The 20,761-nt window shown below is 36.4% G+C and overlaps 1 protein-coding gene and 1 pseudogene across 11 annotated transcripts in view; both read left to right on the top strand.

Annotated features, from left to right (window-relative positions):
• Braf (B-Raf proto-oncogene, serine/threonine kinase) overlaps positions 1-20,761 on the top strand; it is a 127,310-nt gene that overhangs the window by 63,086 nt on the left and 43,463 nt on the right. For 6 of the 11 annotated variants that reach the window (XM_087901727.1, XM_087901728.1, XM_087901722.1 and 3 more), the window contains exons 5-9: positions 138-240; positions 3,530-3,678; positions 4,870-4,986; positions 14,323-14,482; positions 20,460-20,496. In XM_087901727.1, coding sequence (XP_087757853.1) covers positions 138-240; positions 3,530-3,678; positions 4,870-4,986; positions 14,323-14,482; positions 20,460-20,496 — 566 coding nt within the window. Of the gene's footprint in view, positions 1-137; positions 241-3,529; positions 3,679-4,869; positions 4,987-14,322; positions 14,483-20,103; positions 20,140-20,459; positions 20,497-20,761 lie in introns of all 11 variants that reach the window. The other 5 variants (XM_087901725.1, XM_087901720.1, XM_087901724.1 and 2 more) reach the window with 1 other exon arrangement.
• Positions 10,528-10,962, top strand: LOC148117888 (large ribosomal subunit protein uL29 pseudogene; annotated as a pseudogene).

Here is a 20,761-nt window from a genome sequence, read left to right as displayed (position 1 = left end):
CATAACCGTCTGTAGTGAGATCTGATGCCCTCTTCTGACATAAAGGTGTATGTGCAGCTAGAGCACTCCTATACATGAAATTAAATAAATAAATCTTTAAAAAGAAATCAAGAATGGTTTGTCTCCATCTTTTTCAGAGAGAAGAAACCAATTGGCTGGGACACTGATATTTCCTGGCTTACTGGAGAGGAGTTGCATGTAGAAGTACTGGAGAATGTCCCACTTACAACACACAACTTTGTATGTACCTTTTCATATTTGAGCTGTCAAAAATGGTCAGTTTCTTTTGACTTTTTTAATTTAGGGAATATGAAATAGAGATAACTAATTTTGAGATTGATGATGTACCTAAGTTCTGTTCTTGAAAGTCTTGTGTTTAAAGAGTTTTACCTTACTACTTATTCTTTATTTGTAAGTTAATAATATGTAACATATCTCTTAGAACAACAAAAATTAGAGGCTGGAGAGATGACTCCGTGGTTAGAGCACTGACTGCTCTTCCAGAAGACCCGGGTTCAACTCCCAGCACCCACATGCAGCTCACAACTGTCTGTAATTCCATTTCAAAGGGACTGACATCTTCATACAGATATACATGCAGGCAGAACACCAATGTACATAAAATAAAAATAAAATAAGTAATTAAAAAACACACTCATGTAAAAGTCTATCTAGTAAAGTGAAATTTTCTAGAAGTCAGCATTTGTATAGATGAGAAGGTAATTATATGGTCTTCTGTATACAAAAATGCATGGTGGTCAGCCCAAAGCTTACTTGTTTTTCTCTTCATTACTTCCATTCTTCTCTTTTTCTTAAGGGAAAACTGGGTTCCATGCTGTATGGTAGCCCTCATTTTTAATTTCCTAATCAATAGGCCTTGAATGTTAATCTTTTTGAGTACACCTAGCTTTATTGATATAATGATTGCCTAGTAGCCTATAAAAATCAAATCTGGTGTCTTTCCTCTATTAATAAAAATATAATTTTTTTATTTATAAAATACTTTGTGCCAAGTTAGACTGCCTATATCTCAACATACGTTTCAGAAGGATAAGGTAAAGGATGGGGAAGTAGGGTAGTTGAACTGGTATTGAGTTCTTGAGACTTTTCCTTGTGGGGTTTTTTTTTTTTTTTCGTATTTGGTAAAACCTAGTTTAAGCTTGTTACCAGCCTGCAGCAGCCCGCTAATCACCACCTCCCATCTACCATACATCATTAGAAAAGCTTAGGTTCTAGACTGAGCATAAACAATGGCCCAGAAGGAGTAATAGACCTTTCTAGGTCAACCTTTATTCACAAAAGTATCTTTACAGACATGTAGTTTGCTTTAAATTCATACTCAAATGCATACCCACTAGTTTTTACCCCTTTGAATGTTCTGCTCTCTTTATTCCACACACACACGTGTGTGTGTGTGTGTGTGTGTGTGTGTGTGTGTGTGTGTGTAGTATGTATTTATGTGTATATAAAACCAACCAAATATACATAGTATAAGTAGTATAATACATAGTACAACTATGTATAAGTAGCAGGAAGAAAGCACTAGGCAGGCAAATGAAAAATGAAGGATATTAGGAATTCATGACACAGCAGACTGTTAGTGAGTAAAAATTTGAATGGTTGGCTAAAAGGTCAGATTTGTGCATGTACGTGTGTGTGAAATAACAGTAAGCAGTACTAAAGATGCTTAGTTTGGCAATTATTTGCTATCTAAATGAATATCAAAAGAGGTATTTTTCACGCCTGTATAATCACAGGTATGTGGAAAAGGAGGAAAGCTAGAAACAAACTTTTGCTTTTTTCACATGCTTTCTCAGGTGACAGGGAAACTAAAGGAAACAGACTTCACTGTATAAAGATTTTTGAAAAGCCAGAGTGGATTATGTGTCTATAATTTTGTTTAACTTTTCATTAAGTAAATGTTTTTAAAATAGAGTTTTGAGCTGGGTCTGGTGGCACACACCCTTAATTCTAGCACTGGGAGGTGAAGACAGGCAGACCACTGGGAATTCAGGGACAGCCTGGTCCACATAGTAAGTCCCTTTCTCAAGAAAGAAAAGAAAGTTTCATAGCAGATGTGATTTTCCATACCTGGAATCCTGATTCTTGGGAAGCAGAAGCAAGAGGCTGGCTGAAAGTTCAAGACCAACTTCTGTCACCAAAACCAATTAAACAGAGGAAAAAGTAATTTGGTGTTAAAATAAAACATATCATGAACTGTATCATTATATGTAATAAAGTATATAAAAATCCTGAGTTATGTTTGAGGTAAGTACTGTTAGAGACTTATATATACTGGATCATAATATAAAATAAATTTATTACTTATTGATTGTGGTTTTTAAAAAAATGAAACCAAGATGGTTGAAATTATATACAACAAAGAATGAAGTCTTCCTTACTATCAACATTCTGAAATAACTATTGTTAAGAGATTTTCTGTTACATATTTTTCTGTTTACTATACAGCACATATATACTTTATATAATTTCTCATTTTAGGAAGAAAAAAATCCCCTTAATATAGTGCAGTTTCTTTGATCCCTGTTGAACATTAAAAGTCACTGGTTATTTTTCAAGATTTTTGAACATTTATTTAGTTTGTTACATGAAGAAGTTCATCTGAAAGTATAGACTAAAAATAAGTCCACATCAGACATTCTTCCAGAAGTATCTTAAAAATATGTTAAAGTTGAGGGGAGAAGTTTCCTTTCTTTCTATTGAAATCTCAGAGCTAAATTTTAAATTAAAAGTTGCGGAACTCAACAGTGATATCTCCTGTATTACAAACAATTCAGTTCATAACTCTGAGGTCAGATAAAATAATCCCCATTACACCTTAATAAAATTACAGTGTAGATTTCATGGAGCCACTGATAATTTTTAATAGTTTCTGTTTTAAGCTCTTGGGTAATTGTTTTTTATGTTACTAAATATCTTTTAGCCGCGATTTCTTGCTCTGTCAACTTTGGGTATCATATGCTGGTTGCTAGTTCTGTCAGGGTTAGCTCCTTTGCAGCATTATAACCCTCTCTTTCTCCTCTCTCCCATTCTGTTGTTGTTCTCTTTGATAACTATGAAAGTTTAAATAAGTATATCTTTGTTTCTTGGACTATTAACACTAGCAACTATTTTTTTTTATACCTTCCCCTTTTATGCAGTAATTAAATGATACCTTTTTGGTTTCTATTCCTCTTTTTCTACTTTTTTATGTCGTTAAGCTTGAGCTCATTTATTCTTTTTAATTCAATTTTTAAATTTTTTTTGAGAATTTCATACATGAGTTCCTTTAAATGTTGCTTGTTGACCTTGGGATTGGATAACACACTGGGGGCTCAATTCTTTTATTTGTTGTATTGTCTTGATTTCTGAGTTTTTAGGTTGGATCTTAGGATAAAATAGTATTTCAGATTTCCTGGTTTTTAACATTATATTCTGGTATGCAATTTTTATGATTTAAAAATTGTTATTTTGAGTAAGAGGGTGCATTGCAAGTATTTAAAACCTTTTATGATTTTTCACTTTGCAGGTACGGAAAACTTTTTTCACCTTAGCATTTTGTGACTTTTGTCGAAAGCTGCTTTTCCAGGGTTTCCGCTGTCAAACATGTGGTTATAAGTTTCACCAGCGTTGTAGTACAGAGGTTCCACTGATGTGTGTTAATTATGACCAACTTGAGTAAGTAATCCACAAAGAACCTCTTTGCTACTACTTTATAGTTAAATTTTCTTAATGTGAAACTAGTATACCTTGAAAGTCAGTGAGGGGTGTTTGCCCAGTGCATTTGTTACAGGATGTTTAAAGTCTGATCAGAAAGTAACAGATGGTGCAGGTGACTCTCCTCTCCCAAATACAAGAATACTGGGTCTGCTGCACATGAAGTTTACATTTCATGCTCTCTTAAGTCTTTAGAAACCCCTTTAGCCAGGCGGTGGTGGTGCACGCCTTTAATCTCAGCACTCAGGAGGCAGAGGCAGGTGGATCTCTGTGAGGTGAAGGCCAGGCTGGTCTACAAGAGCTAGCTCTAGGATAGCTAGGGATGTTAGAGAAACCCTGTCTCAAAAAACCAAAAAAGGGGGGGGGGGGTGATCACTTTTATATAGTTTGGGGTGAATATAGAATAGTATTTCAGTTAAGTTGACTGTTGCATTTTTGAACAATGAGTTTGATTCTGTGATTCATTTTAACAGTCACATTAATAGTCTTCCCTCACTCTTCACCTCATCCATGTCTGTTTCACCTCTAGCCCTTTTCCCTTTCTTTAAAGGAATAATTATGTGCATTTGTTTCTTTCTAAAATTCCTTTTTACTTTATAGTATGTCTAATAGACTAGATGTAGTCTATTATCTTTTTCTGTAATTCCTTTTGTTGCTGCTGAAATGGAACTTGACTTTTAAGTAAATTATAATGATATATCCAACTTAGCTACTCAGTAGGCAGACGCAGATGGATCTCTGTAAGTTCAAGGCCAGTTTGATCTACACAATGAGTTCTAGGGCTACACAATGAATCCATCTCAGAAAACAAACATACAAAAAACCAAAAAAGGTAATCTAATTTACCACTAGATATTTTTCTTTTAGTCTTTAAACCACACAGCATGATTTTCCCCCTGTAATATATAGAAATTGACAGTTGGTCAATTATAGAAAAGAACAGTTAGTTTTAGATATGAGCTGCCCTAGAAAGTACAATGTAATTTTTTAAGGAAACCTTTAGAAAAAATACTTAATTGAATTTTAACAGTTGTTTGCACAAGTAAAACTTGATCTCATATTTTTCCATTACCTATGTGTTCTTGTGTATTGAAGCTTCTGGGTTTTGCACAAGTTAGGTTTGTTTTGTTTTGTTTTGTTTTTGCCTCACAGTTTGCTGTTTGTCTCCAAGTTCTTTGAGCATCACCCAGTACCACAGGAGGAGGCCTCCTTAGCAGAGACTGCCCTTACATCTGGATCCCCTTCCGCACCCCCTTCAGACTCTATTGGGTATGATTTGATTCCTGCTGTTTAATGACATGCTATTTGAACTGCCTTCCTTTGGATCTTTTGGGTAATTGTAAACCTTTTCAACACTAGAACTGTTAAATTATGGATATTTTCACCCAGTAATGTATTTTATCACAATATCCAAGGGTTCACATGCATTTGGTTCAGAATGGGATTAAAAACGTAGTATGGTGGTTATGCCTTTAATCTTGGCACTAATGAGGCAAAAGCAGGCAGATCTCTGTGAGTTGGAGGCTGGCCTCATCTACACAGTAAATTATTACCTTGAAAACCAAAACACACAAAGACACACATAATCTATCAATCAATCAATCAATGGAATTAAAGGTGGTACAGACTATATTTTAAGATCAACATAAAATTTTTGCTTTGTGTTTTATTTACCATTTTATCAAGTAATCTTAGGACTTCTTTAAAAAAAATAGCATCTTTAAAAAAATAGCAAACAAGTTGTTGACAATTTTTTAAAAATTTAAAACCATAATAGAGTATACTAAGCTTTGTGATAAGAAAATAAATATTTTAAGCCAGGCAGTGGTGGCACACACACTTGGGAGGCAGAGGCAGGCAGATCTCTGACTTCGAGGTCAGTCTGGTCTGCAAGAGCTAGTTCCAGGGTTCCAGGATAGGCTTCAAAAAGCTACAGAGAAACCCTGTCTTGAAAAACCAAAAAATGAAAAATAAAAAAGACGTTTCCAGTTTACATTTTGACCTAGAGTGTTTCAAATGTTTTTAGTTCATAAGTGTATTTGTTTTAATTTTACCTGCTTCCTCCTATTCTTCACAGTATATTATTTTTTAGACCTGAAGAAAAGTATTTATTTATTCATTGTGCGAGTGGTGATTTGTAGGTGTTTACATAAATGTGATATGCCATGGTGCATGTGGAGGTCAGGGGTCAACGCTCTGGAGTCAGTTCTCTCCTTCTACTGCGGAACCAGGTGGCTAATCTTTCATGACAATCACTTAACACCCAACCATCTGGCTGGCCCATACTTCTTTAGACTTATACCATAAGGAATGGTAACAATAACCTGATAGGCCTGCAATGTAGCACGAATAATAAAAACTCAGAGACAGATAACTGGGATTCAACCTGAAGGTCAGAAAAGCAAAGCAGCCAGCCACAGGCTTTTACCTCTACTTCAGGCCAAAAATGGGTGATTCTGCCTACAGGAGTCCTCAGATTGAGACTGAACATGAGACCTGTCTCCTCCCATTTTATGTTCCTCTCTAATGCTAGGATTAAAGGTGTATACCACCACTGCCTGGACTGTATGGCTGACTACTGTGGCTGCTTTGCACTGATCTTCAGGTTAGCTTTATTTATTAACACACAAATACTATACCACTAATTTCTCCTTTTTTGTCTAAAGTAAGAAGAAGGCTATAACATAAGAAAAACTATAAACAATAAGTACAATGACTATATATAATATATACAGGCAATAAATACATCAGCAATGTCTAGTCCATTTGCATTTGATAAATTCAGAGAAAAGACTCCATGTCTATCCTATCTTGGTGAGTCTAAAGTCTTGTATGGAGTTAATTTTCTATCATAACTTGTTTTCTGCATCAGGTAAGCAAGGAAAACTGTAGCTATCTAGTCTTCAACTCCCTCAGAGACCCAAGAAGGAAATAATATTAGCTGAGTAAGCAGGAAGTGCACGTAAGCAACTTCCAAAAAATGTGAGAAATAACTGAAACAGCTGACTGCCTGGACAGTCACCCAAAGTTTCTCTGCAATGGTGGTGCATCTATCTTCAGCCTACAGACCTAGCATGTTTAACAGACTTTTCTGTGAAGCAGGATATTCTGAAAGGCTATCCTTCCTTGTCTAGACAATGTTTGTCAGTCTCTTTTGTGTCCTGCTTGTCCAATTAGGCAAGGGCATTTTCTTACCCAGTGACTTACTTTGCCACAAAGAAAGTAAACTGCATGTGGAGTTTCTTCAATTTCCATTATCTTCTCTGAAGTAGATTGGTGCTACCAGGTGTAAACATGTCTCATGGTCATTAAAAAAAAAAAAGAATTTATGTTATTAGAACATCTTAAATGCTGTATTCTGTAGATCTCTGAAGTGTTTGAAGATGACCTGGTTGTCTAAAATATATCTTTGTTTGACCTTGAAAACATACCTACAAGTTTGATTATACTAGGTGATTAATTACTAACCTGTATTTCCTTATTATCCTAAATAGTTGGTATTAATAATTTTCATTACATTGTTAAATGAGTTGTATAGGTACAATACCTTGAAAGCTTGAACAGGAGTAGAAATGTGTGTGTGTGTGTGTATTATGTTCTAACAAAACTAAACTCAAATTTGTATCAATATACAAAATTTGTATATGATATACAAAAATCCAATCCAATGTAAAGCATTTAAAACTAGCAGTTGCATTTTAAAGGTAGATTCAACAATCTCCCTTTTTATCTTAAGTCTATATCCTCCCTTTTTTCTTTTCAGAGTAGATTCAGTAATCTACCCTTTTATCTTATCATCGATATCCTCCTTTTTTCTTTTCAGAACAAGATCCTTGAATCTAATTTTCTTTGTTAGGTTTTTTTCCTGACCATTACCAATAACAACTTATCACCAACCCCCTAAACAGTGAGAAATATCCATAACCCATTGAACAACCAAAAACCACCCACCCCACCTCTTGGGAATGTGGGTGTCATCCTTAAATTTACTTCCTGCTGTCTGAAAGTGACGGTATTTTTAGGGGTTCCTGAAAAGAAAAATTGGAAGTAATTGTCAAGTCTTAGGAGAAGTAGCTGTATCATTTGTTGTTCAGTCTCTACCTAATGGAAAAAGTTCAGGGCTTATCTCAAGTTCTGGCTAGAGCAGTCTGTTTTGCTGGATCATCTCAGCTAGTCACCTCAAAATTGTTCTGAGCAGTTTTTAGTTGAAGGATGATCTTTATGTGATGATATTTAGCTTAGTGATATTATCATAGTCTTGGATGAATTTGGAGACTTCAAAGGTCACTGTTAGGTGTGCTCATGGTTTACTGCAGAAAACTAGAGACTCAAACCCAAAATCATGTACAGGAAGTTAGATGAAACTTTTTCTAGAATTACTTAGTACCCTGTTTGACCATTAATATCCGCAGGAGCCTGCTCCTACGAAGTCAGCTAAGGTTCCTCAAGAGGGGTTCCTCAAGACCAAAGAAACATCAGATGAAAGAACTGATACAGCAGACGGGATAGAAGCGGGAGGTTTATCTGGTCTATAATTGCTCTGGAAGGAGTTTCCTCTAGATAGTAGGAAACTGGAGTTGGCACAGGGGCCTGCAAGAGGCCCCTCATGGAGTTTCCCTGAACTGATTACCTTGGATATCCCTTCTTGATCTACATTCTTTAGTCCAGCGCCTATTTTACCACACCTGCATAATCCAGAAGGGAGGGGCATTCTGGATGCTCACCAAAAACATTGTTTCTAGGAATGCCTTGTTTACAATCCTTTTTAAGGTGACCTTGGGTGCCACAAATGAAACACATGACCATTTCAGATTTTCTGCAAACCTCTGGAAATTACCTCTCCTATCCAAGTATCATCATTGTCATGAGAGTCAATGTTAATTGTATCTTGAATCTATTCCTAAAAGGGGCTGATCTTGCTTTTAATGGCCTAATTATCCTTTTGCTTTGAGAATTAGCATTTTCAAAAGCCAGAGATTCAATTATTATTAGTTTAGCTTCTGAGTTTGGTATCATTCTCTTTACTGCTGATGTCAGTCTTTTTAAGAAATCCATGAAGGTTTGTTTGGGCCCTTTATAACTTTAGTGAATGACTCATTTTTTTTCATATTTCTCCAATTCTTGTCCCAAACATTTAAAGCTGCTGCGTGGCATAAATCCAGGGTGTAGTCATATACAGATTGCCTTTCTATAGTAGCATAATTTCCTTTTCCAATAATTTGATCTTGGGGATTTCCAGAACCCTAGCTTTACTCCGTTGTTCCTCTCTATTCTTATATTCTTATAATGCAACACTGAATTTGGTCCCCCATTAAATTCCTTCCTGGACTTGAATATCTCTGTGATCTGTTTTATTAAGTTTTTCTAAGGCCTGTATCTTAGCCCTCAGATTAACCAATGTTTTTAGTGATACAACAAAAATGATAATGCTGATAATGTTTACAATTGACGTTACATAAATCCCATCTAAATTACTTATCCTCATTTAATCGTTTCATTTTTAAACTGTCCAGCAGACATATTATACAGAGACCCAAATCCCCCCATTATAATGATTATTCCCGTTTTTAATGTGGTTAAAAAAAAAACTCTTTTGACTAATTCCTCCCTTTAATAATTTCCAATTATCTTTCCAAATCTGCCGATGATCTTTTTGAAGATGTATGGCTTATTGCTACTTTGTAGATCAGTAAATGCCTGACTGGTTTTCAAGACATTTACCCAATGTGGTTACAGCCCGAGAAAGGGGTTCATGGAGAACACGCCAGGAGAGAGGGGGAGAAAAACCTAGTCGGTAGGGCAGTGACTCCAGTTGTGTATAACTCCGGTCTATGCTAATGGCTGTAAAGCCACAGGAAAAAAAGCTTTTTCATGAATTTATACCCCCAAAATTGGGCAACAATTGTAACATGAAATAATAAAAACCCAGAGATAGATATTGGGGTTCAACCTGAAGGTGAGAAAAGCAGAGCAGCCAGCCACTGGCTCTTACCTCTACCTCAGACCAAAAATGGGTGATCCTGCCTCCACAAATTCTCAGATTGAGACTGAGTGAGACCTGTCTCCTCCATTTTATATTTTTCTCCAGTCCTGGGATTAATGACATGTACCACCACCACCTGGCTTGTATGACTGACTAGTGTGGCTATTCTTCAGGCAAGCTTTATTTATTAAAACACAAATAATATACCACTATACTGCAGTATAGTTTTTTGAAGCCACCCTTCCTAAGGTCTCACATGTCAAAAAAAAATCAAAATAAATTATATTTCCAAGAATAGTGGCTCATTTCTATAATATCAGTACTTGAGAGGCTGAGGCAGAAGGGTTGCCATGAATTTGAGGTCAGCCTAGGCTAGAGCAAGACCTAGCCTCCAAAAGAAATTGGAGAATAGGTATGTAGCTCAATCAGTAGAGTCTTTGCCTAGTATGTACATATGAAGCCTTGAATTTTATTCTCAGCACCACATATACTAGACATGCTTGTTGCTATAATCTCAGCACTTGGGGATAGAAGGAGAATCAGAAGTTCAGTATCATCTTCAGGAAGTGTTAAGTCAGCCTAAGACATATGAGTCCATCTTTCAAAAAGGTAGGGATGGAGGCTGGAGTTAGCTCAGCAGTTAAGCTGTGCAAGAATGAAGACCAGAATTCAGGTCCTATCACCGTCATAACAGCCCAGGCGTAGTTCCATGCACACCTGCAATGCTAGCAGCAAAGGAGTAGAGACAGGAGGATTGATGGGACTGGATGACTTGCAACCTAGTTGAAAGGGTTCAAGTTCTGAATCAAAAAATAAGGCAGAGAGCAGTGAACAACGCAGCCATGGCCAAGATTAAGGCTCGGGACCTGCGCGGCAAGAAGAAGAAGGAGGAGCTGCTAAAACAACTGGACGATTTGAAGGTGGAGCTATCCCAGCTTCGCGTTGCCAAGGTGACAGGCGGCGCCGCGTCCAAGCTCTCCAAGATACGAGTTGTCCGCAAATCCATCGCCCGTGTCCTCACCGTCATTAACCAGACTCAAAAGGAAAACCTCAGGAAATTCTACAAGGGCAAGAAGTACAAGCCTCTGGACCTGCGACCCAAGAAAACAAGAGCCATGCGCCGCCGGCTCACCAAGCATGAGGAGAAGCTGAAGACAAAGAAGCAGCAGCGGAAGGAGAGGCTGTACCCGCTACGCAAGTATGCGGTCAAGGCCTAATGGAAGGGCAATAAAGTGCAAGACTGGCAAAATAAAATAAAATAAGGCAGAAAGTAATAAAGAAAGCAACCTAATACCCTCTTTTGGGTTCCGGCATGCATACAATCCACACACACACACACACACACACACACACACGTGCACACAGAGTTGAGGATTTATGTGAGGTAAGATGGCTCCTCAATAGGTAAAAGTGCTTGCCATAAAAGCATGACTATATGAAATTGACAACGTCTGAATATGGTGGTATCCCCAGCACTCCTACAGCAGGATAGAAGCAAGAACATCAGCAGAAGTCTACACAACACAGCAGTAATAACAGGAGCTCTTGCCTCAAAAGTAGGAAGAGAATTGGCAAAAAAAATTCCTCTTGCCTCTGTATGTATGACCACCATGGTCTGTGGTCACCTGCAAACACACATGCAATAATTATAAGTTTTAAATATAAAACAGAATTTTATTTTAAATAGTGAGTATATTATCTTTTTATATCACTTGTAAATGCAACCACTATGTAATTTTATCAGATTGTAACCGTTATATCTGTTCGGTCTATTATTAGTTGTATGTTTTTATAGACAATCAGATCAAAATAATATTATTTGGGATTTTAATTAATCTTTTGACTATGGCAATTTCTTCAGACAGAGTCTATAAATCTGTGATGCTTTTCTAATGGCAGATCCCAATTCTATGATCAGAGTTGTAGAATATTGTTAAATTATCTTGTCCTCTCTGCATGGTCATAATGGTAACAAAAGAGTTTGTCTTTCAGTAAAGGAATGCTGTTTTAAAATTGAGAAAGCATTTGCCTCTGCCACATGTTTTTTTGTCTTAACTAGAGTGAAATGGATTCTGCAAACTTCTCTACAAGTTAATTTCGTAATACTTTTATGTCAGTGTGTAAAATTACTTTTGTAAAGATAGAAACCAAATGTATTAGGGTTCTCTAGGGGAACAGAACTTATAAAATGAACTCTCTGTGTGTGTGTGTGTGTGTGTGTAGATATATTTATATAGATGATATTACATTTTATATATGTGTGGGGGGTGTGGATTTATTAGAATGCCTTACAGGCTGTGGTCCAACTAGTCCAACAATGGCTGTCTACTCATGAAAGGTCCAACAATCAAGTGGTTGTTCAGTCTAGACGTCTCAGCTCTTCTTCAGTATATGACTTCTGAATCCTGAAGAAGTAGGCTCTACTGCCAGTGAAAGAATATACTTACTAAAGAGCAGGAAGGAGCAAGCAAGCAGGCTTCCTTCTTCTGTGTCCTTTTATATAGGCTGGCAGCAGATGGTGTGGCCCAGATTAAAGGTGTATCTTCCTACCTCAAAGATTAAAAGTGGATCTTCCTACTTCAAATAGTTTAATTAAGAAAACAATCCCACACAGGTATGCCTAGATGCTTGGGTTTTAGTTAATTACAGATACAAGTCAAGTTGACAATCAAGGGTAGCCATCATACGAAAAAAAATAATTAGAATGGTCCTGAAATAAGTATGGGTATAACAAGGAATTTTGAAAAGTTAATATATCGCTCAGTTTTGAATACATGTAACACCATATGTTATATGTATATCAGCGAGCAGAAACAGTCACTTTGCTTCAAAAATTTTAGTCTAACCTAAAACTGAAGTCTAAACTATTAGTAGTTTTCTATAGAGTGTAGAATTCTGTTTAATCTTGATTTTTAATTTTAAAGGGTTTGTGGCAGATTTGTTAGATATACAATGTTCTGTCTGTCATGTCTTCAGGCCAGAAAGGGCATCTCATTTCTCATTATAGATGGTTGTAAGCCAACATGTGGTTGCTGGGAATTGAACTCAGAACCTCTGGAAGAATAGCCTTTACTTTTAACCTCTGAGCCATCTCTTAAGCCCTACTTTTTTCTTAAAATTTTATTAGATTAATATGTGTAGGTGTACATGTGCACACTGAGGCACATGTGTGGAAGTCACAAGACAGCTGTGTGGAATTAAGTGTCCTTCCACGTTATAGGTCTTAGGGATCAATTCATGTCATTAGGCTTAGTAACAAGCACTTTTTATCCACTGAGTGATTTCACTGGCTCCTCCTTTTCTATTTTCTTATCATTCTTTTCTAATTCCCCGTGTTGACTGTCTTTTTGTTATCTTAACATTGTCTTTCTAGTCTAATAATGTTTAAATAAAGCTGGTTAGTTTTTATAATAGAGCATAAAATGGTGACCAGCATGTGAAAAGAGCGTGGTCTTTGTTGGACCATCCATGGTCCAGTTGAAATTTAGTCAGAGCTTTATTGTATCCTCTCCCAAGTAGTAGTCACTTCCCTACTCCTGAAAATCTTTATAACTATTTATACTCTAGTTTCAAATTCTCATGTGCTTCCTGCCAGGCTCTTTTAGGTCAGCAGTCATGATTCTATTATCTGTGGCCAAAAGAGGGAAAAAAAATAGGTCACTCTGTAACCTACTAGAGTATTTTAATCAAAATAATTTTAGGGCTGGTAAGATGGTTCAGTAGCTAAAATGCCTGCCATGCAAGCTTGAGGACTTGAGTTTGAATTCCTATTGCCCAGATAGAAAGCTGGGCTGTGGCTGTCTGAACCTGTGACCCCAGTGCTGAGAAGACAGAGACAGGAAGATTTGCGGGGGTTGCTGGCCAACCAGTCTAACAAATTGTAAGTTCTGGATTCAATGAAAAAAGACCTTGTCTCAAAAAAAAAAAAGGGAAGACAGCTGACACCAGTCTTGGCTTCCCTGTGCACCTCCAAACCATACATCCAAATTTTTTTGTTTTAATATTTGCTTCGGTGTTTAATATTACATGACTTTTTTGTCTCCGGTGTTAATATTTAGACTTGAAAAACCATTTTGAATATGAAATATAATTGACACTATTCATATTATCTTCTGAAATTTTAGAAATGATCTTTTGATATTGTAGAAATTTCATTCAACACTGGTATTAAGCAGCAGTTATGTCTTTGGGGTCCTGAAACATGCAGGTATAAGAAGAACTTCGTAACTTCTTAAGTATTTCCTTAAATTTTTCGTTTGAGTAGCTTCAGATTGTGAGAAATAGTATAAAAAAACCAGCATATTTTATTCAGTTAGTCTCTGCCTGGAGCATTTTATTTCTATGTATAACTTTAAAGGATAAGAGCTACCATTTACAGACTCCTCTGGAGTTTCCTGGATCAGAATCATTGATAGTCCCTGGGAGGTTTGCTTTTGAGCAAAGCTTTGGCAGTATTAGTTGTAGTTAGTTTTTTAAACTAATGCTTTTTTTAAACCATTACTAGTGGAATTTGGATTATTTAAAGATTATATTAAATATATAGATCTTATAACTTTTATAGTAAGTTTTATTATTTATACAGTTGCTCCAAATCTTATTTTCCGATGACTTGATTTTTTCAGGCCCCAAATCCTCACCAGTCCATCTCCTTCAAAATCCATTCCAATTCCACAGCCCTTCCGACCAGCAGATGAAGATCATCGAAATCAGTTTGGGCAGCGAGACCGGTCCTCGTCAGCTCCCAATGTTCATATAAACACAATCGAACCTGTCAATATTGATGTAAGTACTAGTATTGTAGAACTACACAATTCAGGTGTGTTTCTTTGTTTTTCTGTTATATTTTTAATACAGATTGGAAATAAATGCCACCTTCATTATCATTTAAATGCTAGGTTTATATGAATAATAGATACAGAAACCCTGTCATCTTCTATGACGATATTAAATACATCACTATTGCCAAGTTACAGTTATCCTCATTTTTTTCTAACACAATCTCTGAAAAAGTTTTAAAATAAAATGATTTGAATATGAGAATTAATAGAAGCACTTCTGTGAATTTATGAAGTCCTCTCTTAAGATTTTTGTGCAATTATTATTGTGTTATAAAATGACATTAAGAATTTATTTGTTTTGTCATGAGTTTGGCATTATAACCAACAAAAGCATTTCTACATTCATATTTTAAATCATATAGTTGGAACTATAACTTAAATTTTATTAACTGAAATACCTTGTTATAAATTTAATTTAATTATCACGATAAATCCCAAGTAAAGAATTCTAAATTCAGACTTTCTTCTTACTTTTTATTATGTTTCCCCCCTGTATTTAGAAGAGTAAGTTAATTTAAGTGACTTTTTCCTAGTACCATTCTTAACTAAGGCCATCTTGTCTATATGTTGACCTAAATACAGAAGAAGTAAGAAGTAGGAGAGGAAGATAGAGAATAAGGAGCTTGGGAAGTAAAATGTCAAAGAATATTTGTAGATTAGGGGTATTCTTGGTGTGTTCAAGCTTGTGATCATCATATGTATTTGAAAACAAACATCTTTTTTTCTGATTGTGATTGATCTCCTGGATTCTTGGGCTTGGCTATTTGAAAACTCACTTTGTTTCTTACTCTTTCATCCTTTTCATAACTGCCATAAGTAACATAGCCCATTTTCCTCTTTATGTGTGTCCATTGGACTCCATGGTTCTGTATTTGAACAATTTACTGCATTTATTCCTAGCATTAATTTTTCTTCATGTCCTTCCTGGTGCTATCACTAGAATAATTTTTTAATGATACTTTTATCTTTTCTCTTGTTTGAAAGCTTTTAGTAACTTAAAATTTTTTATTCATGCTCAGTCACTTTTTCTCTGAGAAAAAAGTCTTACCTTTGGCTTTGTACTCAGCAATTAGGGATTTAGGATGAATTAACACACGCTCTTTGCCCTCTATGATGTCACATTTTATTGCTCGAATCAAACATGCAAATAATCACAAAAAATATGCTAGTTTACAGAAGGGGTGTGATGAACTCTATCTGGTTGGATGTAGGTATATTTAGCAGTAAAGGGATGACCTTGAAGCTATACTGTAGAAAGCAAATGGCTAGGGATTTATTAAGTACACTATATTGGAATTTTTTTAAAAGGTATTTTTTCAAGGTATTTAAAGGAAATAGTACATACAAGGTTGTAGAGTTACCTTTACCTGGAAGGAATTAGTAGTTGATATCTTAGGAATTCAGGGTTCAGGAGAGGGCTGACAAATAGTAGAAGGAGAAAGTAGGAAATGTCAACACTGGTTGATATCCTATATTTCTCTAAGTAGTGGTAGGTGTGCTGAAACACATTTGGAGGGGACTACAAACTCACTGTTTGTGGTCTTGAACTTGCTTCCTCCCTCAACGTCTTGAGTACTAGGTTTGTAAGTATGGTGGTATACAACATCTGACCAGAAACATATTTTGAATGTGATAAATCATCTCAGTATTTCAGAAAAATCTTTAGTAGTAGTCTGGAAGGTGAATCAAATGGGCAGCTTATGTTAAGGGCAGAACTGTCAGCAATGTGGCTTTTGCTGTATTCCAGGCAAGATATGATAAATGTTTGAACTCAAGTAGTAGCATTAGTGACGAGAGAAAGCAAATGAGTTGAGGGAGTAGAGACTATGGTGGTAGGGGTCTTAGAAGTCAGGGAAATGGCTGAGTACTTACTGTGTGTGCGGTACTCTGCTAATTGCTTTATATAAGTTTTCTTGGTCAAGCCTCATGAGAAACATTGTCTTTATCTTATTCTGAAGGATATTCAGTTTCTAAGAGTCTAAGAAACCAACCCATGATCATATAGCTAATAAATGACTGAAATGTACTTAAGTCATTTAAACCTGGCATTCTTTTCTTGAACTTATCCAGTATATGTCAGTAGAGGAGAAAGGTTAAAGAGAAGCAGAAAATAACAGTTGACTTTCAGGCATATAGATACTTGGCTATAAACCAGGACAGGGTTTATAGAAACTTATAGAAAAAATACAGTTTTGTATTTTATCCAGGCTTTAGGATATCTGTGGGAATATTAGCACCTCAAATGGAGATACAACTTGAATAAAATCGGTGTGTATGTGTCAGTCAGAGCCACGATTATAAATTACGTTACTCAAAGAGCATATAAATTAGAAAGAGTAGAAAATATAACCTGAAGAGAAAAAGAAAACATAACCTGGTGAATCTTAACATTGTAACAGAGACCATTTCTCAGTTACCTTTGTGAGCTCTTTCCAAGTGTACATCAGATACCAAGCAAATGACTTCAAAAATGCTGATGGACCTCTTCCAGAGGCCCAGAGTTCAATTCCCAGCAACCACACGGTGTCTCACAACCATCTCTGGTAGTATCTGATGACTGCTTCTGACATAAAGGTGTATACTCAACACATAAAATAAATAAATCTTATTTTAAAAATTGCTGATGGAGAAGATGCCACTTACTCTTAAGATTCAAATGAGATAAGAACTAAAATGAGTTTTGTTTTTAACAAATACCATGGAGGAAGGTGACTGACAAGATGTTTCAGCTGATAAAAGAAATACCTGCTACATACCAGGTGGTGGTTACACATGCCTTTAATCCCAGCACTCATATGGATCTCTGTGAGTTAGAGGCCAACCTAGTCTACAGACCTACTTCAAGGACAGCCAAGGCTATACAAACAAGCCCTGTCTTGAAAGAAAAGGGGAAAAAATACCTTTTTGAAAAACCTGACAACTGATGCCCAGAACCTACAGTAGAGGGAGATACCTAACTCCAGCAAGTTAGCTTCTGACTTCCACACAAACTCTGTGGCACATGCTCGTGTACACACACACATACACACACTAACATGTGTGCCTTGGGCTCAATCCCTCAGCACCAACCATTAATTTTTAAGTCTTTGGGGCCAGGTGTGGTGGTGCTCACCTTAATCCCAGTACTCAAAGCAAGCAGATTTTCTAAGTTTGTGGACAGCCTGGTCTACATAGCCGGTTCTAGGCCAGTGAGAGATCATAGCTCAAACATATCGGCAACTAAATAGAAAATTTTAAGTTGTTTTGATTTCAAAGACAAATAGAATAGGAGAAGGCAGGAGAGGAAATGGATTGTCAGTTTTGAGAAACTTGACTGTATAAGAATGACAAAAGAGCTGGAACTTGACTCATACTTGAGTAACAGTTGTTTTGAAACTAAGATTTCAGCAAATTTTATAACTAAAAGAAGCTAATGAAGAGAGGTGAAGAGAATATTTGATAAAATTCTTTGAACTTGAAAATGATGTCTTGCAGGGGCTGTAATAAATTAAAGGTAGCTAAATCTTTCTACACACTGCATGAAATAGGGCATTTTTTTTTAACCCTGGGGCTGGTATTAATTTGATTTTTTTTTTTTTTCTTGTTTTGCTTCATTTTGTTGGAGAAGTAGCCCTGGCTGGCCTGGAACTTCTATGTAAATCGGTCTCAAATGCAGAGTTAAGTCCGCCTCTGCCTCCTAAGTGCCAGGCTTAAAATATGCACCACCATGTTCAACGCTTGATATGTTGGGGGTTTTGAGGGTGGGTACAGTACATGTCTTATTCAAAAACACATAACCAAAGCAACTCTTACCAAAGAAAGTATTTTATTGGGGGCTCACTTACAGTTCCAGAGGTTTGGCTCATTATCCTCATTGGGGGAAGCATTGTGGCATGCTCGCAGGTTCTGAAGCAGTAGTTGAGTTTTACATTTGATTTACAGGCAGACTGACTGGGTCTGGCATTGGCTTTTGAAACCTCAAGGTGTACCTCCAGTGACATACTTCCTCCAACAAGGACAGACCTACTCCAGCCTAATCCTTTCAAACAATTACAGTCCCTGACCGTAATTGACTAAGCATTCAAACCTATGAGCCTGTAGGGGCCATTCTTATTCAAACTACCACAGTACATAAAAGGAATTTAAAAGACAGCCAGGCATTGTGGTGCACACCTGTAGTCTTGGCACTGGGAGGCAGAGGCAAGAGGATCTGGAGTTGGAAGCCAGCCTGTGTGCTGTGTCATACCTTGGAGAGAGAGAGGAATGAATGACTTTAGAAGTGATGGCTGATGCTACTGTACACATGTTCATAGACAGCAAAGGTATTGCCAGAATCTTGGGTAGTTTGTTTCTTTTGTGATGCTGAATCAGAGGAATGTGAGACAAGGGACTAGAAGAAATTAGGGGACAGTTGAAATAGTAGTTGTAGAATACTAGAGTATCCTATTTAACTTAGATAAGTAGATAGGTTCACAAGGAGCTGTTAAGAGCACAAGTGAGATTGAAAAGTGTGAGCTTAGGTTGGGCCTGGTAGTTGTTTCTAAGAGTGGAGAAAGCCATGTTAGGCCATAGCTATACGAAGTTTCAGAGCTTGTGTAGGTAAACAGAGAAGAGGTGGGTCCTTCTATCTAGGAAGCCCTTTGCTTTTCTTCATGCCAGTCTATTCCTCACAGCCCAACTCAGATTTCTTCGGCTGCTTCACCAATGCCAAAATCCTAGTGCCATTTCTTTTCCATCATGGTCACCAGTTCTTATAGACACGGAGACTGGAAGCCCAGGGTCAGGATTGCCAAATCATCTTAGTCTTAATGCCTAGCAGTCTTGGCAACACCACCACTTAAGTAGTGAATTGGCCACAAACTGACCTCTCTTAGTCTTAAGCTGTCATGTGTTTTCCGTGTGTCTGCATCTCAGTGAGCTTGTGAGCTCTTAAAACCACCGAGGTTTATGTAATAGTAGCTAGACAACCCCAGCACCTAGGTCATTGTTGGAAATTGAGTATTAATTATTCTCTAGACAGTTTTGAAGGTTTTGTGTAGTACATCGAACATGATAGAAATACACCAGTAGAGAATTTACTCTTTTATTCACTAAGTCTAAATTGCAAATGATGCCTATTTGCAGATAACCTTTTTAGAGACATTTGGACCCATTCAGTCCCTCACACTTAAGTTAAATTCAGTAAACGAATCCAAGTTCTAAGGAATAGGATCCAAATTTCATGAAATTTCCCCTACTACCAACATCGTTGTAAAAGCTGTGTTTTAAATAATAGAGACAAATTTAAACAAAATCCTTATTTGAGGATTCTTACCTCCTTTTTAATGTTGTACACCCACATTTTTATGATGGTATTCAATGTACTTTTGATTTTGTATTTTTTGTTATATGTAAACATGTTTCATGTTTTAAGTTTCTTAATTGTTTTGGTAACTGCATACTACTCATTGAATTGATACATCATAACCATAATATGTCAAAATGCCTATCATAGGAAAATAATTATTTCTGATTTTTGGTGTGATGGATAATGCTGCACTAAACATCTTTGTGCATATCATTTTTTCTTCTGAATTATTTCCTTAGGAAAAATTCCCAGAAGTGGAATTACAGGATCAAAGGGTATGAACATTTTTATGGCTCTTAATATGTGCCAGTAGAATTTTCTTTAAGAATTGATGAAGCCATTGAGTGGCCTGAAATGGATTTCAGCATTTGATCGGAACTAATAATTCTTTCACATAGGGCTAGGCTGGCAAGTGCTTCAAACTTTAGTGTTTATCATGTCCACTAGCTAACTTCATAGCCTTTGTTTTGTGAAATAATTATAAGACAGGTATTGTTTTGAATTAACCCATCTGCTAATGCATAGTGAAAAATTCGTTTATTATTACTTTTTTACTGTGTGCTTTGAATAAATGTATTTTACTATTTGTTTGTAGGATTTGATTAGAGACCAGGGGTTTCGTGGTGATGGAGGTAAGTAGTGATTTTAGTTTATTTTTTTAAAGGCAATAATGCAATTGCTTTGCTGCTTGTCTCCTTTAGAGTTGCTTTTTTTCATGAAACAGACACAGAGAAAAATGTGTAGAGAAAATCAAATGGGTTTTGTTTTGTTTTTTGTAGTAATTATCATTTACTGCTAGCAGAATTTAAAATTATCCATAACATGTAGAGAAAATGAGACAACATGAAAGAAAATCTTAAATATACCATCTACAATTTTAAAGTACACTATTTAATT

Source organism: Myodes glareolus, chromosome 25, assembly GCF_982192425.1.
Source record: "Myodes glareolus chromosome 25, mMyoGla1.1, whole genome shotgun sequence".
In the NCBI taxonomy this organism is placed as follows: Eukaryota; Metazoa; Chordata; class Mammalia; order Rodentia; family Cricetidae; genus Myodes; species Myodes glareolus.
Note: the sequence above shows the minus strand (reverse complement) of the source record. Positions and strands in the feature narration are given on the sequence as shown.